Below are 27,385 nucleotides of genomic sequence, written 5' to 3'. Positions count from 1 at the left end.
AGTGCTGCTCCCCTGCACTCCGGCGCAGGCGCAGTGCCGCTCTCCTGCGCAGGCGCAGTGCCGCACTCCGGCGCAGGCGCAGTCCCGCTCCCCTGCCCTCCGGCGCAGGCGCAGTGCCGCTCCCCTGCTGTGTGCCGGGCCGGGCGGCGCGGGTTGATCGGTGCGTGAGGGTCAGACACAGGCTGGTTGCCCGGGTTACAGGGCCCGTTCTGTGACTGAGGGAACTCGGCCCGACAGCGGCTACTCAGCCCCGAGTTTAGATCACAGCGAGGGAGGGTCACCGCTCCGGGCAGTAACTCCGCACAGAAAATGGCGCATTTTCGCCTAGAGCTGTGAGAATGGGGGAGTCTCAGGAGGCCGGCAATTTACTGTGAGCAAAATCTCCAAACTAAACACACAGCCCCGCAACTGGGGATCTGAGCAAAGGCACAAATTCAAACAAATACTCCGCCTTCACTTTGGATTATTAGTAAGCAGATTAAAAGTCTACATTACATTATTTCACGCTTTCAATATTGTTCTTATTTTCTGCTTTGCCACAATTAGATCTCCCGGTGAATGATGGTGTGATTGACGAAGGTGCTCAGCTCGAAGTAAACAGGGATTGTCGACTGAGGAACAACAGCCGGTTAACCAGCACAGGATTGTGAGCACCAACCGGAGAGAACCCTTCCGATTCAAAGAGCTTTCAGAGATTGACTGTGGAACAAGGTAAGAGAGAGTCCCATTGACTCAGATACACACTGGTCCTGGAGATGGACCGGGGAGAAAGGTCAGAGAGAGTCCCATTGACTCAGATACACACTGGTCCTGGAGATAGACTGGGGAGAAAGGTCAGAGAAAGTCCCATTGACTCAGATACACACTGGTCCTGGAGATGGAACGGGGACAAAGGTCAGAGAGAGACCCATTGACTCAGATACACACTGGTCCTGGAGATGGACTGGGGAGAAAGGTCAGAGAGAGTCCCATTGACTCAGATACACACTGGTCCTGGAGATGGACTGGGGAGAAAGGTCAGAGAGAGTCCCATTGACTCAGATACACACTGGTCCTGGAGATGGACTGGGAAGAAAGGTCAGAGAGAGTCCCATTGACTCAGATACACACTGGTCCTGGAGATGGACTGGGGAGAAAGATCAGAGAGAGTCCCATTGACTCAGATACACACTGGTCCTGGAGATGGACTGGGGAGAAAGGTCAGAGAGAGTCCCATTGACTCAGATACACACTGGTCCTGGAGATAGACTGGGGAGAAAGATCAGAGAGAGTCCCATTGACTCAGATACACACTGGTCCTGGAGATGGACTGGGGAGAAAGGCCAGAGAGAGTCCCATTGACTCAGATACACACTGGTCCTGGAGATGGACTGGGGAGAAAGGTCAGAGAGAGTCCTATTAAGAACATAAGAAGCAGGAGTAGGCCATGTGGCCCCTCGGGCCTGCTCCGCCATTCAATAGGATCATGGCTGATCCGAACCTAGACTCACGTCCACTTCCCTGCCCTCTCCCCGTAAGCTCTAATTCCCTTATCTGCTAGGAAAATGTCTATCTCCGTTTTAAATTTATTTAATGTCGCAGCTTCCACAGCTCTCTGAGGTAGCAAATTCCATAGATTTACTACCCTCTCAGTGAAGGAGTTTCTCCTCATCTCAGTTTTGAAAGGGCATCCCCTTATTCTAAGATTATGCCCCCTAGTTCTAGTCTCACCCATCAGTGGAAACATCCTCACTGCATCCACCCGATCAAGCCCCCTCACAATCTTATATGTTTTGATAAGTTCGCCTCTCATTCTTCTGAACTCCAATGAGTAGAGGCCCAACCTACTCAACCTTTCCTCATACGTCAACCCCCTCATCTCCGGAATCAACCGAGTGAACCTTCTCTGAACCGCCTCAAGGGCAAGTATATCTTTTCTTAAATATGGAAACCAAAACTGCACGCAGTATTCCAGGTGTGGCCTCACCAATACCCTGTATAACTGCAGCAAGACTTCCCTGTTTTTATACTCCATCCCCCTTGCAATAAAAGCCAAGATTCCATTGGCCTTCCTGATCACCTGCTGCACCTGCATACTAACTTTTTGTGTTTCATGCACCAGGACCCCCAGATCCCTTTGTACTGTAGTACTTTGCAGTTTCTCTCCATTTAGATAATAACTTGCTCTTTGATTTTTTCTGCCAAAGTGCATAACCTCACACTTTCCAACATTATATTGCATCTGCCAAATCTCTGCCCACTCACTTAGCCTGTCTATGTCCTTTTGCAGGTTTTTTATGTCCGCCTCACTCACTGCTTTCCCTCCCATCTTTGTATTGTCGGCAAACTTGGATATGTTGCACTCGGTCCCTTCCTCCAAATCGTTAATATAGATTGTAAAGAGTTGGGGTCCCAGCACTGACCCCTGCAGAACACCACTAGTTACTGATTGCCAGCCCGAGAACGAACCATTTATCCCAACTCTTTGTTTTCTGTTAGATAGCCAATCTTCCACCCATGCCAGTATATTACCCCCAATCCCGTGATTTTTTATCTTGATCAGTAATCTTTTGTGTGCAACCTTGTCAAATGCCTTTTGGAAGTCCAAATACACTACATCCGCTGGTTCCCCTTTATCCACCCTGTATGTTACATCCTCAAAGAATTCGAGCAAATTTGTCAAACATGACTTCCCCTTCGTAAAACCATGCTGACTCTGTCCTATTAAATTATGTTTATCCAAATGCTCTGTTACTGTTTCCTTAATAATGGACTCCAACATTTTGCCAACCACAGATGTTAGGCTAACTGGTCTATAGTTTCCAGCTTTTTGTCTACTTCCCTTCTTGAATAAGGGTGTTACATTAGAAGTTTTCCAATCTGCCGGGACCTTTCCTGAGTCCAGGGAGTTCTGGAAAATGATCACCAATGCATCCACAATCCCTACCGCCACTTCTCTCAAGACCCTAGGATGTAGGCCATCAGGTCCGGGGGATTTATCCGCCTTAAGTCCCATTATTTTACTGAGTACCATCTCCTTAGTGATTTTAATCGTGTTTAGTTCCTGCCCCCCCATTGCCCCCTGTTTGTCCAGTGTTGGGATATTTTTAGTGTCCTCTACTGTTAAGACTGATACAAAATATTTGTTTAGTGTCTTTGCCATCTCCATGTTCCCCATCACTAGTTTCCCGGTCCCATCCTCTAAGGGACCAACGTTCACTTTAGCCACCCTTTTTCTTTTTATATAGCTGTAGAAACTCTTGCTATCTGTTTTTATATTTTTTGCTAGTTTACTTTCATAATCTATCTTCCCTTTCTTAATTAATCTTCTAGTTATTGTTTGCTGGCTTTTAAATGCTTCCCAATCTTCTATCCTCCCACTAGATTTGGCTACTTTATATGCCCTTGTTTTCAGTCGGATACTATCCTTTATTACTTTACTAAGCCACGGATGGCTGTCTTTTCTTTTACTCCCCTTTTTCCTCAGTGGAATATATTTATCTTGAAAGATGTGAAATGTCTCCTTGAATGTAGACCACTGCTCTTGTGCCGTCTTACACTTTAATCTGTTTTCCCAGTCCACTTTAGTCAATTCTACTCTCATACCTTCATAGTCTCCTTTATTTAAGCTTAGCACGCTGGTTTGAGTTCCAACTCTCTCACCCTCAAACTGAATTTGGAATTCAACCATATTATGGTCACTCAGTCCAAGGGGATCCTTTACTAGGACATTTTTTATTAATCCTGTCTCATTACACAGGACCCGATCTAAGATTGCCTGCCCCCTGGTTGGTTCAGTTACATACTGCTCAAGGAACCCGTCCCTAATACACTCTATGAACTCTTCCTCAATGCTGCCATGCCCAATTTGATTAGTCCAGTCAATATGAAAGTTAAAATCCCCCATGATTATAGCTGTTCCCTTATTACAAGCCCCAACTATTTCCTGATTTATACTCCGACCAGCAGAGTTGCAACTGTTAGGAGGCCTATAGACTACACCCACTAGTGACTTTTTCCTCTTATTATTCCTTATCTCCACCCAAACTGTTTCACTATCCTGATCCTTTGACCCAATATCATTTCTGACTATTGCAGTGATTCCATCCTTGATTAACATAGCAACCCCACCTCCCTTTCCTTCCTGTCTGTCCTTCCTAATTGTCAAATACCCTTGTATGTTTAGTTCCCAGTCATGATTATCTTGCAGCCATGTTTCCGTAATGGCCACCAGATCATACCCATGTGTAGTTATTTGCACCGTCAACTCATCAATTTTGTTACGAATGCTGCATGCATTCAGATAAAGAACTTTCAAATATGTTTTCTGACAATTTATTCCTGCTTTTACCCCTTTTACTACTTTACCTTTATCATTATTCATTCTGTCCCTTCCTGACATGCTCTGGTTTTTAATTCCCCCACTGCTACCTTGCTCTATTGCCTTCTCCGCTGTCATTTTTATTTTTCGCTCTCTTGAAACCTCCCCCCCACTAATTAGTTTAAAGCCCTCTCTACAGCCCTAGTTATTCGATTCGCCAGGATTCTAGTCCCAGCACTGGCCAAGTGAAGTCCATCCCAACGGAACAGCTGTCTCCTGTCCCAGTACTGATGCCAGTGTCCCAGGAAGCAAAACCCATTTCTCCCACACCAGTCTTTGAGCCACGCATTTAACTCTCTAATTTTATTTACCCTAGCCAAATTTGCACGTGGCTCAGGTAGTAATCCAGAGATTATTACCCTTGTGGTTCTGCTTTTTAATTTGGCCCCTAGCTGCTCAAACTCCCTCAGCAGAACCTCCTTCCTTGTCCTATCTATGTCGTTGGTACCAACATGGACCACGACAACTGGATCCTCCCCCCTCCCACTCCAAGTTTCTCTCTAGCCCAGAGGAGATGTCCTTAACCCTGGCACCGGGCAGGCAACACAGCCTTCAGGACTCTCGCTCTCGGCTGCAAAGAACTCTATCTATCCCCCTAACGATACTATCCCCTACCACTACAACATTTCTTTTAACTCCCCCCACTTGAATGGCCCCCGGCTCCACGGTGCTGTGGCCAAGTTGCTCATCCTCCCCGCAGTCCCTGTTCCCATCCTCACAGGGAGTAAGAGCCTCAAACCTGTTGGGCAAGAGCAAGGGCTGCGGCTCCTCCAACACTACCTCCTGGATCCCCGTACCTGCCTCACTTCTAGTCCCTGGCCACGGACTACATCTGAATTAATTAATCTAATTGGTGTGACTACCTCCTGATACACAGAGTCCAGGTAACTCTCCCCCTCCCTGATATGTCTCAGTGTTTGAAGCTCGGACTCCAGCTCTTCAACACGGAGCCGGAATTCCTCGAGCAGCCAACACTTACTGCAAATGTGATCACCGTGAGCATCAATGATGTCCACCAGCTCCCACATATTGCAGCAGCAACACATCACCTGATCTCCCATTCTATGTAATTAATTACATTTATTAATATTATTTTTAAATACCCTCTGCTCTGATTCTAGATGATGAATATCGCACCTTAGAAACTATAAATCAGAGTTTAAGCTTAAAAAAAAAGAGAAATACCTACCAACCAATCACTTACCAGTTTTCTGATGACGTCACACTTGGATTAATTTTTACCTCTCTCCTTCCCTCCGAGTTCGGAGACTGGTTGGCCTTACCTGGTCTCTGGGGCCTTTTATAGCCCCGCTCTGCCGCTCGAGATTCCCCCCGACACTGTGAGGCCTTACCTGGTCTCTGGGGCCTTTTATAGCCCCGCTCTGCCGCTCGAGATTCCCGCCGACACTGTGAGGCCTTACCTGGTCTCCGGGGCCTTTTATAGCCCCGCTCTACCGCTCGAGATTCCCGCCGACGCTGTGAGGCCTTACCTGGTCTCTGGGGCCTTTTATAGCCCCGCTCTGCCACTCGAGATTCCCGCCGACGCTGTGAGGCCTTACCTGGTCTCTGGGGCCTTTTATAGCCCCGCTCTGCCGCTCGAGATTCCCGCCGACGCTGTGAGGCCTTATCTGGTCTCTGGGGCCTTTTATAGCCCCGCTCTGCCGCTCGAGATTCCCGCCGACGCTGTGAGGCCTTACCTGGTCTCTGGGGCCTTTTATAGCCCCGCTCTGCCACTCGAGATTCCCGCCGACGCTGTGAGGCCTTACCTGGTCTCTGGGGCCTTTTATAGCCCCGCTCTGCCGCTCGAGATTCCCGCCGACACTGTGAGGCCTTACCTGGTCTCTGGGGCCTTTTATAGCCTCGCTCTGCCGCTCGAGATTCCCGCCGACGCTGTGAGGCCTTACCTGGTCTCTGGGGCCTTTTATAGTCCCGCTCTGCCGCTCGAGATTCCCGCCGACACTGTGAGGCCTTACCTGGTCTCTGGGGACTTTTATAGCCCCGCTCTGCCGCTCGAGATTCCCGCCGACACTGTGAGGCCTTACCTGGTCTCTGGGGCCTTTTATAGCCCCGCTCTGCCACTCGAGATTCCCGCCGACGCTGTGAGGCCTTACCTGGTCTCTGGGGCCTTTTATAGCCCCGCTCTGCCGCTCGAGATTCCCGCCGACACTGTGAGGCCTTACCTGGTCTCTGGGGCCTTTTATAGCCCCGCTCTGCCACTCGAGATTCCCGCCGACGCTGTGAGGCCTCACCTGGTCTCTGGGGCCTTTTATAGCCCCGCTCTGCCACTCGAGATTCCCGCCGACACTGTGAGGCCTTACCTGGCCTCTGGGGCCTTTTATAGCCCCGCTGCCGCTCGAGATTCCCGCCGACACTGTGAGGCCTTACCTGGTCTCTGGGGCCTTTTATAGCCCCGCTCTGCCGCTCGAGTTTCCCGCCGATGCTGTGATATACACTGGTCCTGGAGATGGACTGGGGAGAAAGGTCAGAGAGAGTCCCATTGACTCAGATACACACTGACCCTGGAGATGGACTGGGGAGAAAGGTCAGAGAGAGTCCCATTGACTCAGATACACACTGGTCCTGGAGATGGACTGGGGAGAAAGGTCAGAGAGAGTCTCATTGACTCAGATACACACTGGTCCTGGAGATGGACTGGGGAGAAGTTCAGAGAGGGTCCCATTGACTCAGATACACACTGGTCCTGGAGATGGACTGGGGAGAAAGGTCAGAGAGAGTCCCATTGACTCAGATACACACTGGTCCTGGAGATGGACTGGGGAGAAAGGTCAGAGAGAGTCTCATTGACTCAGATACACACTGGTCCTGGAGATGGACTGGGGAGAAAGGTCAGAGAGAGTCTCATTGACTCAGATACACACTGGTCCTGGAGATAGACTGGGGAGAAAGGTCAGAGAGAGTCCCATTGACTCAGATACACACTGGCCCTGGAGATGCACTGGGGAGAAAGGTCAGAGAGAGTCCCATTGACTCAGATACACACTGGTCCTGGAGATGGACTGGGGAGAAAGGTCAGAGAGAGTCTCATTGACTCAGATACACACTGGTCCTGGAGATGGACTGGGGAGAAGTTCAGAGAGGGTCCCATTGACTCAGATACACACTGGTCCTGGAGATGGACTAGGGAGAAAGGTCAGAGAGAGACCCATTGACTCAGATACACACTGGTCCTGGAGATGGACTGGGGAGAAAGGTCAGAGAGAGACCCATTGACTCAGATACACACTGGTCCTGGAGATGGACTGGGGAGAAAGGTCAGAGAGAGTCCCATTGACTCAGATACACACTGGTCCTGGAGATGGACTGGGGAGAAAGGTCAGAGAGTCCCATTGACTCAGATACACACTGGTCCTGGAGATGGACTGGGGAGAAAGGTCAGAGAGAGTCCCATTGACTCAGATACTGGGATAGTCAGAGTCTGAAAGGCTTAGAGGGTGCAGTATTCTTAAAGTGCATCCAGGAGAGCTTTTTGAGCCAGCATGTAGAAAGTCCTACAAGAGAGGGGGCGGTACTGGATCTAATTCTAGGGAATGTGGCTGGCCAAGTGGAAGAAGTGTTCGTAGGAGAGCACTTTGGTGACAGTGACCATAATTCAGTGAGATTTAAGGTAGCCATGGAAAAGGACAGAGATGGACTGGAAATAAAGGTTCTAAATTGGGGGAAGGCCGATTTTAATAGGATAAGGCAGGATCTGGCCAAAGTGGACTGGGATCAGCTACTTGTAGGAAAATCCGCATCGGAGCAATGGGAGTCTTTCAGAAGGGAAATTGAGATCGTACAGTGGCAACATGTTCCCGTAAAGGTCAAGGGTGGGCCCAAAAACCCCAGGGAACCTTGGATGACAAGGGATATACGAGAATGGATTAGGAAAAAAAGGAGGGCTTTTGGCAGATACAAAAGGCTAAAGACAGAGGAAGCCCTAGAGGAGTATAAAAAGTGCAGGGGGATACTTAAAAAAGAAATTAGGAGAGCGAGGAGGGGCCATGAAATAACACTGGCGAGCAAAATCAAGGAAAATCCTAAGATGTTTTATAAGTATATTAAGGGTAAGAGGATAACTAGGGAAAGAGTAGGGCCCATTAGGGACCAAAGTGGCAATCTGTGTGTGGAGCCGGAAGATGTAGGTGGGGTTCTAAATGAATTTTTTGCATCTGTTTTCACTATGGAGAAGGACGATGTAAACATAGATATAGGGCAGGGGGACTGTGATATACTCGAACATATTAGCATCGAGAAGGAGGAGGTATTGGCGGTTTTAGCAGGCTTAAAAGTGGATAAATCCCCAGGCCCGGACGAGATGTATCTCAGGCTGCTGTGTGAGGCAAAAGAGGAGATTGCAGGGGCTCTAACACAAATTTTCAGAACCTCTCTGGCCACAGGGGATGTGCCGGAGGACTGGAGAACAGCTAATGTAGTACCATTATTCAAGAAGGGTAGTAGGAATAAACCAGGGAATTACAGGCCAGTGAGCCTAACATCAGTGGTAGGGAAATTATTGGAAAAAATTCTGAGGGACAAAACTAGTCTCCACTTGGAGAGGCAAGGATTAATCAGGGATAGTCAGCATGGCTTTGTCAAGGGAAGATCATGTCTGACTAATTTGATTGAATTTTTTGAAGGGGTGACTAGGTGTGTGGATGAGGGTAGTGCAGTGGATGTGGTATACATGGATTTCAGTAAGGCTTTCGATAAAGTCCCGCATAGGAGACTGGTCAAGAAGGTAAGAGCCCATGGAATCCAGGGTGCCTTGGCACATTGGATACAAAACTGGCTGAGTGGCAGAAGGCCGAGGGTGATGGTCGAAGGTTGTTTTTGTGACTGGAAGCCTGTGTCCAGTGGGGTACCGCAGGGATCGGTGCTGGGTCCCTTGCTGTTTGTGGTCTACATTAATCATTTAGATGTGAATGTAAAAGGTATGATCAGTAAGTTCGCAGATGACACGAAAATTGGTGGGGTGGTAAATAGCGAGGAGGGTAGCCTCAGTCTGCAGGACGATATAAATGGGTTGGTCAGATGGGCGGAACAGTGGCAAATGGAATTTAACCCTGAAAAGTGTGAGGTGATGCACTTTGGAGGGACTAACAAGGTAAGGGAATACACAATGAATGGTAAGCCCCTAGGTAAGACAGAGGGTCAAGGATTTCACTGAACGGCTGCAGGGCATTCTGAAGGGGGAGGGTGAACAGGCAGAGGTCGTGGTTCACATTGGGACCAATGACATGGGTAGGAAGAGGGATGAGGTCCTGCAGCAAGAATTTAGGGAGCTAGGTAGCAGATTAAAGAGCAGGACCTCAAAGGTTGTAATCTCTGGATTACTCCCGGTGCCACGTGCTAGTGAGTATAGGAATAGGAGGATAGAGCAGATGAATGCGTGGCTAAAGAGTTGGTGCAGGAGGGAGGGCTTTAGTTTCCTGGATCACTGGCTCTGCTTCTGGGGAAGGTGGGACTTGTACAAGTCGGACGGGTTGCACCTGAACCAGAGCGGGACAAATATCCTTGCGGGGAGGTTTGCTAGCACTGTTGTGGGGGGTTTAAACTAACCTGGCAGGGGGATGGGATACAGAGTGGAGCTACAATAGGGGGTGATGTACAGCTAAATATAGAGGAAAAAACAAGTCAGTTTGGAAGGAAGGGCAAATATGTAACGGCACAAGGGAGTAGGGCAAGGCTGGATGGCATTTATTTTAATGCAAGGAGTCTTGTGAATAAGGTGGATGAACTGAAGGTGTTGATGAACACATGGGAGTATGATATTGTTGCTATCACGGAGACATGGTTGAGGGAGGGGCAAGACTGGCAGCTCAATATTCCGGGGTATAGAATCTTCAGGCGAGACAGAGGGGGAGGTAAAAGAGGAGGGGGTGTCGCAATATTAATTAAGGAGTCAATTACTGCTGTAAGGAGGGATGATATATTAGCAGGTTCCTCTAATGAGGCCATATGGGTGGAACTTAAAAACAAAAAGGGGGCAAGCACTTTGCTGGGAGTGTACTATAGGCCCCCAAACAGTCAGGGGGAAATAGAGGAACAGATATGTAGGCAAATCTCAGAGAAATGTGCAAATAATAGGGTAATAATAGTGGGGGATTTCAACTTCCCCAATATTAACTGGGATAGTCAGAGTGTGAAAGGCTTAGAGGGTGCAGAATTCTTAAAGCGCATCCAAGAGAGCTTTTTGAGTCAGCATGTAGAAAGTCCGATAGCAAAATACTGCAGATGTTGGAAATCCGAAATAACAACAGAAAATGCTGGAAAAACTCAGCAGGTCAGGCAACATCCGTGGAGAGAAATTTGAGTTGACGTTTCGGGTTGGACCCTTCTTCAAAACTGGAAAGAAAAGAAACTAGATCGAAGGCAGGGCTGCGATCGGACAAAAGAATAAAAGAAACAAAAGAAGTAAAAGAGATTAGAAGCTAGACGAGATGGTAATAGGCTGGGATTAGGTGTAAAGTGTACTGGCAGGGCAAAAGATAGCTGCCAGGTGTGAGAGAGAAACAAAAGGAAAGGGGGGGGGGGAAAGGAGTGGAACAATTACAAGAGAAAATGAAATGGGGGCCGAGCTTATGATCTGAAATTGTTGAACTCGATATTGAGTCCGGAAGGCTGCAGACTGCCTAATCGGAAGATGAGGTGCTGTTCCTCTACATTGGGGAGACCAAACGCAGATTGGGTGACCGCTTTGCGGAACACCTCCGTTCAGTCTGTAAGGGTGACCCCGAGCTTCCGGTCGCCTGTCATTTTAATTCACCGCTCCATTCCCACTCGGACCTCACCGTCCTTGGCCTCTTGTATTGTTCCACGGAAGCTCAACGTAAACTCGAGGAACAGCATCTCATCTTCTGATTAGGCAGTCTGCAGCCTTCCGGACTCAATATCGAGTTCAACAATTTCAGATCATAAGCTCGGCCCCCATTTCATTTCCTCTTGTAATTGTTCCACTCCTTTCCCCCCCCCCCCCTTTCCTTTTGTTTCTCTCTCACACCTGGCAGCTATCTTTTGCCCTGCCAGTACACTTTACACCTAATCCCAGCCTATTACCATCTCATCTAGCTTCTAATCTCTTTTACTTCTTTTGTTTCTTTTATTCTTTTGTCCGATCGCAGCCCTGCCTTCGATCTAGTTTCTTTTCTTTCCAGTTTTGAAGAAGGGTCCAACCCGAAACGTCAACTCAAATTTCTCTCCACGGATGTTGCCTGACCTGCTGAGTTTTTCCAGCATTTTCTGTTGTTATGTAGAAAGTCCTACAAGAGAGGGGGCAGTACTGGACCTAATTCTAGGGAATGTGGCCGGCCAAGTGGAAGAAGTGTTAGTAGGAGAGCACTTTGGTGACAGTGACCATAATTCAGTGAGATTTAAGGTAATCATGGAAAAGGACAGAGATGGACCGGAAATAAAGGTTCTAAATTGGAGGAAGGCCGATTTTAATAGGATAAGGCAGGATCTGGCCAAAGTGGACTGGGATCAGCTACTTGTAGGAAAATCCGCATCGAAGCAATGGGAGTCTTTCAGAAGGGAAATTGAGATCGTACAATGGCAACATGTTCCTGTAAAGGTCAAGGGTGGGTCCAAAAACCCCAGGGAACCTTGGATGTCAAGGGATATACGGGAATGGATTAGGAAAAAAAGGAGGGCTTTTGGTAGAGACAAAGGACTAAAGACAGAGGAAGCCCTAGAGGAGTATAAAAAGTGCAGGGGGATACTTAAAAAAGAAATTAGGAGAGCGAGGAGGGGCCATGAAATAACACTGGCGAGCAAAATAAAGGAAAATCCTAAGGTGTTTTATGTATATTAAGGGTAAGAGGATAACTAGGGAAAGAGTAGGGCCCATTAGGGACCAAAGTGGCAATCTGTGTGTGGAGCCGGAAGATGTAGGTGGGGTTCTAAATGAATTTTTTGCATCTGTTTTCACTATGGAGAAGGACGATGTAAACATAGAAATAGGGCAGGGGGACTGTGATATACTCGAACATATTAGCATCGAGAGGGAGGAGGTATTGGCGGTTCTAGCAGGCTTAAAAGTGGATAAATCCCCAGGCCCGGATGAGATGTATCCCAGGCTGCTGTGTGAGGCAAAAGAGGAGATTGCAGGGGCTCTAACACAAATTTTCAGAACCTCTCTGGCCACAGGGGATGTGCCAGAGGACTGGAGAACAGCTAATCTAGTACCATTATTCAAGAAGGGTAGAAGGGATAAACCAGTGAACTACAGGCCAGTGAGCCTAACATCAGTGGTAGGGAAATTATTGGAAAAAATTCTGAGGGACAAAATTAGTCTCCACTTGGAGAGGCAAGAATTAATCAGGGATAGTCAGCATGGCTTTGTCAACGGAAGATCATGTCTGACTAATTTGATTGAATTTTTTTGAGGGGGTGACTAGGTGTGTGGATGAGGGTAGTGCAGTGGATGTGGCTTAGTGGCAGAAGGCAGAGGGTGATGGTCGAAGGTTGTTTTTGTGACTGGAAGCCTGTGTCCAGTGGGGTACCGCAGGGATCGGTGCTGGGTCCTGTAGTGTATGTACCCGTCTACCTTTAAGAGAACTATTGTATGTAACCGTTCACCTTTAAGAGAACTACTTTAGGTGTGGCACTACTTGTTTGGCTTCTGTATACTGTAATACCGACAGTGACCACACCGGTATATAAGTGCTGTGGCAGGTTTTATTGGGCAGATTCGCCCTGACCTTCGAATAGTAAAGTCCTGTTGTATGTTACTCCTGAAGTCTGTGTCGTAATTAACTGCACAAACCACAGACTTTACAGTGGCGACGAGTCCGATCGTACCCTGCGGCAACAATACTTCCAAAGCAACTAAAGAGCGTCGAAAAGAGGCAACCGCCCTCGTCGTTCTGCTGGGAGAAAACCTCGAGGCTGCAGCAATAGAAAGGAGGAAGACTTTAGCGACAAAAACTTCCATCAGCAACAGGCACTGACTGTCCCTTCTGCCACGGTGCGGAGTGAGCCGATCAGCAAGAAGCAAGGCGGCCACGGTGACTGTGAGTAAGGGAAAGTGAAAAGAATAGCCGGAGGATAAGGGCTGTGCACTCGACCACGGTCGAGGGGGGAAGGAGCCGGACAATAAAAAAAAAGTCGGGTCCAACGGCGTCGTGAGACAGCTAGTCCGCGACCGGCGGGGAAAAGCCGGGCAGTGACCGAAGCCACGAAGCGCTGCGACCGGGAGCGTAGGCGCGGGAAGAGAGAAACTCAGCCGCAGCCGGGGAGGGAAGCACCGGACTGCGAGAGGGCTGGGAGGCGCGATTGGGAGCCGAGCAAGCGGGAGAGGCAGAGCCGACCAAGAGAGACAGCGCGAGAGCCAGTCCAGCGGCTGAACTGTCTTCCGTCAACGGGGTGTACCCAGCGCCGGTAGAGCCGAGCGAGCGGGAGAGACAGACAGAGCCGAGCAAGGGGAACTGTGCGAGAGCCAGCCCAGCGGCTGAACCTGTTCGCCATCAACGGGGTACCCAGAGCCGGTTGCCCTGCCAGGAAAAAAAAAAGGGGAAAGCCTTGAAGCCGACGCGCAGGCTGTGAACCTGAAAGCCAGCGGCCGTCGCCCGTGGGGAAAGTGTACCCCTCCCGCCAGGGAAGAAACGCGGGAAGCCGCCATTAGGCGGGGAAGAAGACAGAAGCGGGAAACCGCCATTGAAGTGGGCGGGGAGAGGAAATAAGAGCGGGAAACCGCCATCTTAGAAAAAAATAATAATAATTTAAAGAAATACTTGTATTGTTCCCAAGGAGAGGAAGATGCCTAAGCGTGGTAACATCAACGATTTTAATTCTGAGATAGAAGACTGGGCCACGTACGTGGAACGCATTGAGATACATTGTAAGGCTAATAAAATAGCAAATGATGAAAAAGCTTTAACCTTACTTAACACAATGGGTGCGAACACATTCGGGTTATTGAAGCATCTTCTATCACCAGCTAAACTGGCGGATCAGTCTTTCACGAATATTGTTGCTGTCCTGAAGGATCATTTTAACCCCGAACCACTGATGTTAGTGGAACGATCAAAATTTTATGCGAGAACGCAATGGAAAGAGGAAAGCAACGCGGAGTACCTGATTGAACTGCGTAGGCTAGCGAAAGACTGTCAGTTTAGGGACAACCTGGAAGAGGCACTGAGAGACAAATTCGTGTGCGGAATGTTGAAGGAAGAAACACAAAAACGACTGCTCGAAGAGAACGATCTTACACTTGATAAGGCTCTCCTTATCGCAGCATCAAACGAAGCCGCAGTGAAAGGAACTGCGGAAATGCAGCTAAAGGCAGCGGCACTCGGTGCAACAAATTACTTCGGGTACAACGAAATGCTATCGTTGTGGGAAGACAACACACGACCAGAACCAATGCTGGTTTAAAAACCAAGAATGTAGGAAATGTGGCAAGCTCGGTCACATAGCTAAGGTATGCCGGTCAGGAAAGAAGACCAACAATAATGAGTCACCACAAAAGTGGTACAGAAAGGTACAGGAGGTGACTAGGAAGAGTCCGGAGGAACAGAAGTCGGACTCACACTCCAACTGCAAAGGACTGGATAGTCTGAGAATTCACAATGTGAGTAACGAAGCTGACCGACAAACTATCTGGATCACATTACAGATTGCAAAAGTCCAAGTGAAAATGGAAGTGGACACCGGATCGGCGCTGACGGTCATGAATAAGCATGACTATAAAAAGTTATTCAAGCATATTCCACTGCGGGATACGGAACTAGTACTGCAGATATACACGGGGCACAAAGTATTCCCCATCGGAAAGATAGAAGTCAAGGTGAGATACAAGGATAAAGATCACCAAAGGATGGACCTGTATGTGTTGCCTGAGGGAGGTCCACCACTTCTGAGACGAGAGTGGATCCGGAAAATAAAGATAGACTGGCATTCACTAAACACCATGACGGTGGATTCCGGAAAGGAAGAGGTCAAACCTGAACGGTTGTCCAGAATATTGGACGAAGCTAAAGAGGTATTCCAGCAAGGACTGGGAACACTGCGAGGAATTAAAGCAAAGGTTAAGATTGCAGAACATGCAAGCCCAAAATTTTTCAAAGCCAGATCGGTACCTTACGCCATACGACCAGCTGTGGAGGCAGAACTGGAAGAACTTGAACGATCAGGGGTACTGTCAAAAGTGGACTGGAGTGAGTGGGCCACGCCCATTGTTCCCGTCATGAAGTCTTCAAGTAATAAGCCAGGGGGACCAGGGAAGGTCCGCATCTGCGGAGACTTCAAGATCACAGTGAATCCGGTGCTGCACACGGTACAATACCCGCTTCCGCGGATCGAAGATATCTTTGCTTCGTTAGCTGGAGGGAAACACTTCACCAAGATAGACCTGGCTCAGGCATACTTACAAATGGAAGTCGAGGAAGAGTCACGCCAGTACCTCACCATCAACACACACAGAGGCTTGTATCGTTATAATAGACTGGTTTTTGGGGTAGCTTCGGCTCCAGCAATTTGGCAGAGGGCCATGGAGCAGGTATTACAAGGAATTCCAAGCACGCAGTGCTACTTAGACGATATCCTGATTACGGGAGAAGACGAGGAAGAACACCTCACAAATTTGAAACTGGTGCTCACCAGGTTGAAGGAATATGGCCTTCGAGTCAATCGCAAGAAGTGTGAGTTTTTCCAAAAACGGATCTCGTACTGCGGTCATGTCATTGACCGAGAGGGGCTGCACAAGTCACCTGACAAGATAGAAGCTGTCGTGAAGGCCCCCGCTCCAGAAAACGTATCACAGTTAAGATCATTCTTGGGGTTGATTAATTATTATCACAAGTTTCTGCCAAATCTATCCACGGTGCTGCATCCGCTGAATGCTCTGTTGCGGAAAGAAATACCATGGAAGTGGAGTGAGGAATGTAAAAAGGCTTTTCGCAGAAGCAAGGAGTTGATTACCTCTGAAGAAGTGTTGGCTCATTTCAACCCAACGTTACCCCTTCGTCTAGCTTGTGATGCTTCCCCTTATGGAATTGGAGCAGTACTTTCACACAAGTTACCAAATGGCTCGGAAAGGCCAGTGGCATTCGCGTCCCGATCATTGACCTCCGCGGAGCGAAATTATGCTCAAATAGATAGGGAGGCCCTCAGCCTTGTGTGGGGCGTGAAGAAATTCAATCATTACCTGCAAGGTAAGAAGTTCACATTACTGACAGACCACCAGCCGTTGGTGTCCATATTCAACCCAAACAAGGCCGTTTCCACCATGACAGCACAAAGGTTACAAAGGTGGTCCGTGTTACTTGGGGCACACCAATATGACATAGAATACAAAAGGTCCAAACAGCATGGAAATGCTGATGGGTTATCGCGCTTGCCATTGCCGATAGTAGAAGAAGCGACTACATTGGACCCGGTAGAGATGTTCCACTCATCCATAGTGGAGTGTCTACCAATAACAAATTCGATGATCGAAAATGAAACAAGAAATGACCCGACTCTTTCACGAGTCTATGATTTAACGGTGGAGGGATGGCCAGCACAGGGCGAATCAATGCTGCAAGCATTTTCACAGAGGAAAGAACAGCTGTCAGTGTGTCGAGGAACCCTGATGTGTGGATCTAGAGTGGTGATTCCACCCAAACTTCAAAAGAAGGTGTTAAAGGAGCTGCACGAGGGACATCTGGGTGGAGTGAAGATGAAGAACCTAGCAAGAGCGTTTGTATGGTGGCCAGGCATTGATGGAGACATCAAAGAAATCACTAAGAACTGCCTAGGATGTCAGAAGGTTCAGAACGCGCCACCACAGGCTCCTCTGCATCCATGGGAGTGGCCCTCATCTCCTTGGCAAAGGGTACACATCGACTTTGCTGGTCCATTTATGGACTCAATGTTCCTAATAGCGGTGGATGCACACTCCAAGTGGCCGGAGGTAATAAAGATCACCACCACCACCACAGAAAAAACCATCACAGTGTTAAGGACTATGTTTGCTAGGAATGGCCTGCCGGAACAGATCTGTTCTGATAATGGACCGCAATTTGTGTCCGAAGAATTCAAGAAATTCTTAAAGAGCAATGGGGTTAAGCACTACACGTCAGCCCCGTACCATCCCGCCTCCAATGGATTGGCTGAAAGGTTTGTCCAGACCTTCAAGAAGGCCATAAAGGCCATGGGTAATGAAGACATTAACTTACAACATAAGGTGGATAGCTTCTTGTTGGCGTACAGGAATGCAACACATGCGGTCACAAATCAAACTCCCGCCATGATGTTTTTTAATAGACGACTAAGATGCCGGCTGGATTTGCTCAAGCCAAACGTCAGAAGGGACGTAGAGAACCGGCAATTCCAGGGCATGAATGAAAGGGCCACTAGATCTTTTCAGATAGGTCAACAAGTTTTGGCCCGGGACTACCGTACCGAGAAATGGCAGCCTGGAACTATTGGAAAAAGGCTAGGCCCGTTGATGTATACGGTGGACCTTGGGGACAGTATAATAAGGCGCCATGTTGACCAGATCATAGGGTCAGCCACAAATGGCCAGCCTACTTCACCACCTTACCCGGTTACTGTTGAGACAGAGATACCCAGAACACCTACCTCCGATCTGGTAATACTGGAATCAGAGGAACCTGAGACTGTCTTTCAAGCTGAATCGACTTTGCCAGAAGCACCTACTACCCCGCCGGGAATGACGACACCACTGAGGCGTTATCCGGACAGAGTCCGGAAACCTCCAGAGAGACTGAATCTGTGAACTGTCTTGCATAAAGTTGTATATATGTTATAATGTGTGTTTAATGGGAAATCAGTATGTTGTAAGCTAAAAAGGGAGGATTGTAGTGTATGTACCCGTCTACCTTTAAGAGAACTATTGTATGTAACCGTTCACCTTTAAGAGAACTACTTTAGGTGTGGCACTACTTGTTTGGCTTCTGTATACTGTAATACCGACAGTGACCACACCAGTATATAAGTGCTGTGGCAGGTTTTATTGGGCAGATTCGCCCTGACCTTCGAATAGTAAAGTCCTGTTGTATGTTACTCCTGAAGTCTGTGTCGTAATTAACTGCACAAACCACAGACTTTACAGGTCCCTTGCTGTTTGTGGTCTACATTAATGATTTGGATGTGAATGTAAAAGGTATGATAAGTAAGTTCGCAGATGACACGAAAATTGGTGGGGTGGTAAACCACTGTTTGTATTCCACTGTGTACATGCCTGTACATGCCTCGGCTGACTCCTCCCACAAATCCTGGTGTAAAGGTGACTGCTCCGCAGCCCCTTTGTATTCTGGACCGGTCGACCACTCGAGGCACACCTTCATTCTCTTGTTAATAAAAGCCTGTTAATTACTCGCTTAATCTCAGTCTTTTGAGTTATTGATAGCGCATCAGGTGCTAAATAGCGAGGAGGGTAGTCTCAGTCTGCAGGACGATATAGATGGGTTGGTCAGATGGGCGGAACAGTGGCAAATGGAATTTAACCTGGAAAAGTGCGAGGTGATGCACTTTGGAGGGACTAACAAGGCAAGGGAATACACAATGAATGTTAAGACCCTAGGTAAGGCGGAGGGTCAGAGGGACCTTGGTGTGCATGTACATAGATCCCTGAAGGCAGCAGAACAGGTGGATAAGGTGGTTAAAAAGGCATATGGGATACTTGCCTTCATTAGCCGAGGCATAGAATATAAGAGCAGGGAGGTTATGATGGAGCTGTATAAAACGCTAGTTAGGCCACAGCTGGAATACTGTGTGCAGTTCTGGTCGCCACACTATAGGAAGGATGTGATTGCTTTGGAGAGGGTGCAGAGGAGATTCACCAGGATGTTACCTGGGCTGGAGCGCTTCAGCTATGAAGAGAGACTGGACAGGCTGGGGTTGTTTTCCTTGGAGCAGAGAAGGCTGAGGGGGGACCTGATTGAGGTGTACAAAATTATGAGGGGCATAGATAGGGTAGATAGAAAGGAGCTTTTTCCCTTAGTAGAGGGGTCAATAACAAGGGGGCATAGATTCAAGGTAAGGGGCAGGAGGTTTAGAGGGGATTTGAGGAAGAAATTTTTCACCCAGAGGGTGGTTGGAATCTGGAACTCACTGTCTGAAAGGATGGTGGAGGCAGAAACCCTCACAACAGTCAAGAAGCATTTGGATGAGCACTTGAAATGCCAGAGCATACAAGGCTACGGACCAAACGCTGGAAAATGGGATTAGGTTAGACAGGGCTTGATGGCCGGCACCGACGCGATGGGCCGAAGGGCCTCTTTCCGTGCTGTATAACTCTATGACTCTATGACTACAGTTCATTCTATGACACCCACAAGTCGTGTACTCAAACGGATCAAGCTTGGGGTTTGATGTGGTAGAAGGCGAACGAGATGAGAATGGAAATAATCTCGAGTAAGAAAAGGCCCAAAAATTAAACAGTCTGGAACAGAACATCAATTCGTCTTCTCTTATCATGGAGAAATCAAATATTTGACACACTGTGTTTGAAACAAAGCTTATTTATTCACTGAAATAACAACAGAAAATGCTGGAAATACTCAGCAGGCCAGGCAGGATCCGTGGAGAGAGAAACAGAGTTAACGTTTCAGGTCTGCGACCCTTCATCAGAACTGGAAAAAGCTGGAGATGTAACAGATATTGCTAAGGTAAGAGGCAGGAAAGTTATCCTGGGTGGATCTGAAACACGAAGGGTGGAAGTTCAGTTGGAATCCACGTGGAATAAGTTGGAACCGGAGACAGGTGCTGAGGAAAGAGATGTGGCTGTGAAACCGAGTCTTGGAAAATGTTGCAAATGGGGAATGGCAAAATCATACAGCATGAAAAATGGGAGTAAGGGTTAAAGTCTGAAATTGTTGAACTCAATGTTGAGTCCAGAAGGCTGTAAAGTGCCGAATCGAAAGATGAGGTGCTGTTCCTCGAGCTTTATTTATTCACTATTTAAACAGAATATTAATCTCCAGCGCAGATACAGGGGTTATTAAGATCAGCAGAAACAAACCATGACTACTAGAATGAACATGGTTCAGTCCTCAATCTGATCACAGTAAATCATGTTCCATTCACTAATCTGGTCTTTTACCCAGCATTCCCTGCAGTGGACCACGTGCCGCACCCAGACTACAAGAGCCCAGTGCGCAGGCGCGGGAGGTGCCGGTATATTGAGCATGCGCAGTGCGTTACTGGAGATGGAGAGGAGCTGAAGCCGGGAGGGCGATGGTGCAGCGGGTAAGAATCGCGACGGAGGGAGTAATGGACCGGTAGGTGGGTGGGGAGGCTTCATAAACAACTCGTGCAGGAGGCAAGCCCCCGAATAATAACCTGAAGATCCCGTGTTTGCAGTTGTGGGGATTTCTTCCCCTTACAGGCCCAGGTTAACGGCAGCCATCTTTGTAAAGGAGGACGGAAAGTTTCAGTGCGATGTCACCCTGTGCCTGAGACAAAGAGCCATCTTTGTAAAGGAGAGCGGAAAGTTCCAGTGCGACGTCACCCTATGCCTGAGACAAAGAGCCACCTTTGTAAAGGAGGACAGAAAGTTTCAGTGCGACGTCACCCTGTGCCTGAGACAAAGAGCCATCTTTGTAAAGGAGAGCGGAAAGTTTCAGTGCGACGTCACCCTGTGCCTGAGACAAAGAGCCATCTTTGTAAAGGAGAGCGGAAAGTTTCAGTGCGACGTCACCCTGTGCCTGAGCCAAAGAGCCTTGTGTCCAATGCGGGGAATAAAGGCCCACAGCCGCCCCGGGCCCTGAACAAGGGACTGGAGAAACTCGCTGCCCTGCGGATCAGACAATCAGCCGGCGCTAGTCCCGCCCCTCGGGCTCCCCGATTGGTTGGAGGACCCGCCGCCGGCTCGCTCCTCCAGCCTCGCCCCGCTCGCTCCCTATTGGTGGGAAGCTGCCGTCAATCAGGCTGCGGGCCCGGGTGACGTGTCCCCGAGGAGATCACGTGCACCGTCCAAGTGCCGCCGCTCGGTCCGGAGCCTCGCAGACTCTCTGGTTTTTCTATTTCTCTCGATTCTCTCCCGATCCACCCCGCGCCATTCTCCACCCAATCGGAGCGGAGAAAACTCACTTCGCGTCACCGATCGCGACTCTGGAACCGACACCAAGGCCTTTCCCCGGAATGGCCCCGCGCCGACTCCGTCCGGCAGGATCCGAGTGCGCAGGTGCAGCTCCGAGTGGGGGAGGGGGGTTGGTCTCCTCTGGGCATGCGCGGTTGTTACCCTTGGTGACCGGGAGGGGTCGCTGTGCCGGACTCGGCCCAAACCACTGCTCCCTGTGCGCATGCGCGGACTCTCGGCTGTCAATCCAGCAACCGCCAGAGGAGGTTGCTGGTGAGACCAGTGAAGGAAGAAAGACTTGCATTTATATAGCGCCTTTCACCACCACCGGACGTCCCAAAGTACTTTACAGCTAATGAAGTACTTTTGCAGTGTAGTCACTGTTGTAATGTAGGAAATGTGGCAGTAAATTAGCGCACAGCAAGCTCCCACAGACAGCAATGTGATAATGACCAGATAATCTATCATTTTTTTATGGTGATTGAGGGATAAACATTGGCTAGGACACTGGGGATAATTCCCCTGCTCTTTCCCACATTACAACAGTGACTACTTCATTGTAGTACTTCATTGGCTGTAAAGCACTTTAGGATATCTGGTGGCACTATCTAAATGCAAGTCTTTCTTTCCTGAAATAATGCCATGGGATCTTTTACATCCACCTGAGAGAGCAAACAGGACCTCAATTTAACATCTCATCTGAAAGACGGCACCTCCGACAGTGCCGCACTCCCTCAGCACTGCACTGGAGTGTCAGCCTGGATTTTTGTGCTCAAGTCTCTGGAGTGGGACTATGAACCCACAACTTTCTGACTCAGAGGCGCGAGTGCTACCCACTGAGCCACTGGCTGACACTAAAGAGCAAGCAGTTCTGACGAAAGGTCATCGACCTGAAACGTTAACTCTGTTTCTCTCTCCACAGATGCTGCCTGACCTGCTGAGTATTTCCAGCATTTTCTGTTTTTATTAAAGAAATGAGGGAGTGATTGCTGACGGGAAGAATGTTGGGTCGTCCTGCGCATACGCACCTCCCTGTGGCTGAGGCGAAACACCGACTCGCCCCCACCTGAGCCGCTCACACGTACCAGATGTTGCGGCTCCGCATGCACGCCCGATGTTCCAACCGCGGGGTTTTGTGTGCTGAGCATGCGTGTTGCGGACCGATCGGGACGGGCGATTGTAGAGCAGGAAGGAGAGCGCGGGGGCCATGAGCACATGCGCGGGACTCGGAGTCAACAGAGTGCTTTCTGGAGCGCGGGGGCTTGTGTGCATTACAGCCGCCTTTACTGCTGATCCTTTCAACCAACCTGGGGCCTGAAAATCAGCTTCACTGCCCCTAGGTTCGGAAAGGGGAAAATTAAACAACAGTTTGCCTCTGATCCTTTTCTGATCTCAATTTACAGGGTTATAGAAGTGGAGCAGTTACAGGCGGGAAGCTCAGACCAAACATCACGTCAAGATCTGACAGAGTCGCTGGATTCATCAGGACCTGAATATCATCGGCCTTTGCACATGGAAGGAGAGAGCAGGGATCGCAACGCAGACAAACCGCACACGTGTTCAGTGTGTGGACGCGGATTCAGCCGATCGCTTGACCTGGTGAGACACGTGCACCGTCACACCAGGGAGAAACCGGGTAAAGGTGGGGACGGCGGGAAGGGCTTCAGTTCCCCGTCAGCATTGGAAGTTCAACGGCACAGTCACACCAGGGACAGTCTGTTCACCTGCTCCGTGTGTGGAAAGGGATTTGTTTGTTCATCCCACCTGCAAACACACCAGGGAGTTCACACTGGGGAGAGACCATTTCAGTGTCCTGACTGTGGGAAGAGTTTTAAAAACCCCAGGGAACTAAAGCAGCACCAACTTGTCCACACTGATGAGAGACCATTTCCATGTTCTGACTGTGGGAAGAGCTTTAAAAGCGCTCATTATCTGAAGAGACACTGGCGCCTACACACTGGGGAGAGGCCGTTCACCTGCTCTGTGTGTGGGAAGGGATTCACTCAGTCATCCAACCTGCTGACACATCAGCGAGTTCACACTGACGAGAGGCCCTTTAAATGTTCTGACTGTGGGAAGAGCTTTAAAAGCTCCGGGGAGCTGAAGGGACACCAGCGAGTTCACACTGGGGAGAGACTCTTTCAATGTTCTGAGTGTGGGAAGAGTTTTAAAAGCTCCGGGGAGCTCAAGAGACACCAACACCTACACACGGGGGAGAGGCCGTTCAGATGCTCTGTGTGTGGGAAGGGATTCGCTCATTCATCCCACCTGCTGGTACATCAGCGAGTTCACACTGGGGAGAGTCCATTCACCTGCTCCGTGTGTGGGAAGGGATTCGCTCATTCATCCCACCTGCTGCTACATCAGCGAGTTCACACTGGGGAGAGACCGTTCACCTGCTCCGTGTGTGGGAAGGGATTCACTCAGTCATCCAACCTGCTGATACATCAGCGAGTTCACACTGACGAGAGGCCCTTTAAATGTTCTGACTGTGGGAAGAGCTTTAAAAGCTCCGGGGAGCTGAAGGGACACCAGCGAGTTCACACTGGGGAGAGACTCTTTCAATGTTCTGAGTGTGGGAAGAGTTTTAAAAGCTCCGGGGAGCTCAAGAAACACCAACACCGACACACTGGGGAGAGGCCGTTCACCTGCTCCGTGTGTGGGAAGGGATTCGCTAATTCATACCACCTGCTGCTACATCAGCGAGTTCACACTGGGGAGAGACCGTTCACCTGCTCCGTGTGTGGGAAGGGATTCACTCAGTCATCCCACCTGCTGACACATCAGCGAGTTCACACTGGGGAGAGACCGCTCACCTGCTCCGTGTGTGGGAAGGGATTCACTCAGTCATCCAACCTGCTGACACACCAGCGACTTCACACTGATCATAGAATCTAACAGCACAGAAGGAGGTGATTCGGCCCATCGTGTCTGTGCCCATCGTGTCTTTGAAAGAGCTGTCCAATTTAGTCCCACACCCCAGCTTTATCCCCAGAACTCTGCAAACTAGTCCTCTTTAAGGACTCATCCAATTACTGTTTGAAAATTCCTGTGGAACCTGATTCCAGCATCCTTTCAGATGGTGCGTTCCAGATCTGAACAACCCTCTGTACGAAAACAATTCTCCTCATTTCACCTATAGTTCTTTTAGTAACTATTTTAAATCTGTGACCTTTGGTTACCAACCCACTTGCCAGAGTGAACAGTTTCTCCCTACTTGCTCGATCAAAACCCCTCATCATTTTGAACACCTCTATTAGGTCTCCTCTTAACCTTCTCTGCTCTAAGGGGAACAATCCCAGCTTCTCCAGTCTCTCCACATAACTGAAGTCCCTCATCCCTGGTACCATCCTGGTCAACCTCCTCTGCACCCTCTCCAAGGCCTTGACATCCTTCCTAAAGTGTGGTGCCCAGAACTGTACACAAGACTCCAGCTGAGGCCAAAACTCTGCAGCTGTACAAAACCCTGGTTAGACCACACCTGGAGCACTGTGAGCAGTTCTGGGCACCACACCTTAGGAAGGATATATTGGCCTTGGAGGGAGTGCAGCGTAGGTTTACCAGAATGATACCTGCACTTCAAGGGTTAAGTTACGAGGAGAGATTACACAAATTAGGGTTGTATTCCCTGGAATTTAGAAAGTTAAGGGGTCATCTGATCGAAGTTTTCAGGATATTAAGGGGAACAGATAGGGTAGATAGAGAGAAACTATTTCCGCTGGTTGGGGATTCTAGGACTGGGGGCAGAGTCTAAAAATTAGAGCCAGACCTTTCAGGAGTGAAATTAGGAAACACTTCTACACAAAGGGTGGTAGAAGTTTGGAACTCTCTTCCGCAAACAGCAATTGATGCTCGATCAATTGTTAATTTTCAATCTGAGATTGATAGGTTTTGTTAACCAAAGGTATTGAGGGATATGGGCCAAAGGCGGGTGTATGGAGTTAGGTCACAGATCAGTCATGATCTCATTGAATGGTGGAACAGGCTCGAGGGGCTGAATGGCCTCCTCCTGTCCTATGTTCCTAACTAGTGATTTGTAAAGGTTTAGTGTAACTTCCTTGTTTTTGTATTCAATGGCACTATTTACAAAGCCAAGTATCCCATACGCTTTCTGAACCGCCTCACCAACTTGCCGCGGCACTTTCAAAGACTTGTGAATATGGGCCCCCAGGTCCCTCTGCTCTTGCACCCCCTCAAAATAGTCCCATTTAGATTATACGGCCTCTCCCTGTTGTTTCTCCCAAAGTGCATCACTTCACACTTCTCCTCATTTAATGTCATCTGCCTTGTGTCTGCTCATTTCACAGTCTGTCTCTGTCCTTCTGAAGTCTGCTACTACTACACTCACAAAACTTGGCAACACAGTAAATAGTATCATCCGTAAACTTTGAAATTGTTCACCTATACCCAAGTCCAGGTCAGTTATATATAACAAGAAAAGCAATGGTCCTAATCCCGACCCCTGGGGGAGCCCACTGCATACTTCCCTCCAGTCAGAAAAACATCCCTCAGCACTGCTCACTGCCTCCTCTCCCTTAGCCAATTATATACCCAAATTACCATCAGCCCTTTAATTCCCTCTGCTGCTATTTTCAGAGTAAGTCTCATATGGTATTTTATCAAATGCCTTTTGAAAGTCCATATGTACAACATCTGCTGCACTACCTTCATCAACCCTCTGTTACTTCATCAGAGAACTCAATCAGGATAATCAGACATGATTTACCTTTAACAAATCCATACTGGCTGCCCCTTATTAATCCATGCTTCTCCAAGTGAGAATTAAATTTGTCCTTGACAATGGTCTCTAGTCGTTCACCCACCACTGTAGGGATCGCAAAATCCCCTCAGCCCCCGAAGATTGGGGAATATTAATCCACATCGTGGACGAAGACTTGTGTGATTTAAATTGTCTCTGGGTTGGACAATGTTTTAAAACATACCCAGAACCACAAAAGGCTGCGTTAAAAAGCTCGTAAGCTAGGCAGCACTTGGACACTGGAATCAAAGAACTTTGTGAAAATCGCACACTTTAAGATTGTACATTTTATTAAAAGATGTACTCTTGAGTTTTGGACTGTTTAAATTGCCCAGGGCATAAAAATGGCTGAACAGACCTCATGGAAACAGAATTTTAAAAGGCAGCAGAAAAGGACAGACAGGCTGTTAGCATATGAAAAGCTCAGCGCTGCCCTGTAGTAAGTTTGAATGGAGCCCGAGCTGTCAGTCACCCTGTGGTATTGGGCGGGTCCGGTAACCTACAAGCTGCTTGTTTACACTGGGGAATGGCCCATTTGAATCAGCCAATCATCGGACGGCAAGCAGAATGGGTTGTTAACACACATCCATTCACTGAAATTGACTCTACTATGTGATGTCTCCATGTATGAATGGAGGAAGTTAAAAGCCCTTCTCTTGTGTATTCAGACTTTTCGGCACGAAATTGCGCACGGACCTTTTCGGCGCGAAAACAGCAGGGACTCCCAGGGTATAAAGATTAAGCCCAGGAAGTCCTCTGCCCCCTTTTTTGTCTCTTTTACTCTTTGGACTGCAGGTGAGCAAGGCTTCTGACCCACTAGCAAGACAATCTAGTGAGAAGTAAAGGGGTGGTAATTTAAGGGAAATGTTGCTAAGATTGTAAGGTTAACATTGTAGCCATTTATCCCTCGTTTTTGCCGTCTGCCTTCCCCTGTTAAGCAATTTTACCGTGATTACTTTGATCGTGTGGTGTAGTTTCTTTAGTTTTAATAAAATTTGACTTTCTTGCATTCAGACTATTTGTCCGTTTTTAATATATCATTAATTATAAGTTCCTCCAGTCAGAACTGGAGGCGGGGGGGGGCGGGTTTAGCGATTCAAAACCGCTGATTGGAATTGGTCACCGTGCAGTAGCAAAGGCTGCCTGACCAGGTAAATTACCGTAAACCAGGTAAAGGATGCCCACCTACACCACTGACATTAAACTGATTGGCCTGTAGTTACCAGGTTTATCCCTCTTC

The 27,385-nt window shown here is 48.5% G+C and overlaps 1 protein-coding gene across 3 annotated transcripts; it reads left to right on the top strand.

Moving 5' to 3' along the window:
• Positions 1 to 96: 96 nt before the first annotated feature.
• Positions 97 to 27,160, top strand: LOC147093330 (uncharacterized). Of its 3 annotated transcripts, none has more exons than XM_085974271.1 (4): positions 97 to 370; positions 547 to 711; positions 20,413 to 20,554; positions 22,790 to 27,160. In XM_085974271.1, exon 4 carries the CDS (start codon positions 22,899 to 22,901, stop codon positions 24,282 to 24,284), a length of 1,386 nt encoding a protein of 461 aa, XP_085830397.1. In that variant the 5' UTR covers positions 97 to 370; positions 547 to 711; positions 20,413 to 20,554; positions 22,790 to 22,898; the 3' UTR covers positions 24,285 to 27,160. The 3 variants fall into 3 exon arrangements, with proteins under 3 accessions (XP_085830397.1, XP_085830398.1, XP_085830399.1); XM_085974272.1 differs by having other exon boundaries at positions 99 to 160; XM_085974273.1 differs by lacking the exon at positions 97 to 370 and adding an exon at positions 380 to 469.
• The last annotated feature ends 225 nt before the right edge of the window (positions 27,161 to 27,385 follow it).

This window comes from Somniosus microcephalus, unplaced genomic scaffold, assembly GCF_052327205.1.
Source record: "Somniosus microcephalus isolate GS21.2 unplaced genomic scaffold, FLI_Smic_1.0 unresolved_chr1, whole genome shotgun sequence".
NCBI lineage: Eukaryota > Metazoa > Chordata > Chondrichthyes > Squaliformes > Somniosidae > Somniosus > Somniosus microcephalus.
This window is presented reverse-complemented; position numbering and strand designations above follow the sequence as displayed.

Bases quoted from the DNA above. Each gene is read 5' to 3' on its own strand.
- LOC147093330 (XM_085974271.1), top strand. From the start codon at position 22,899: ATGGAAGGAGAGAGCAGGGATCGCAACGCAGACAAACCGCACACGTGT.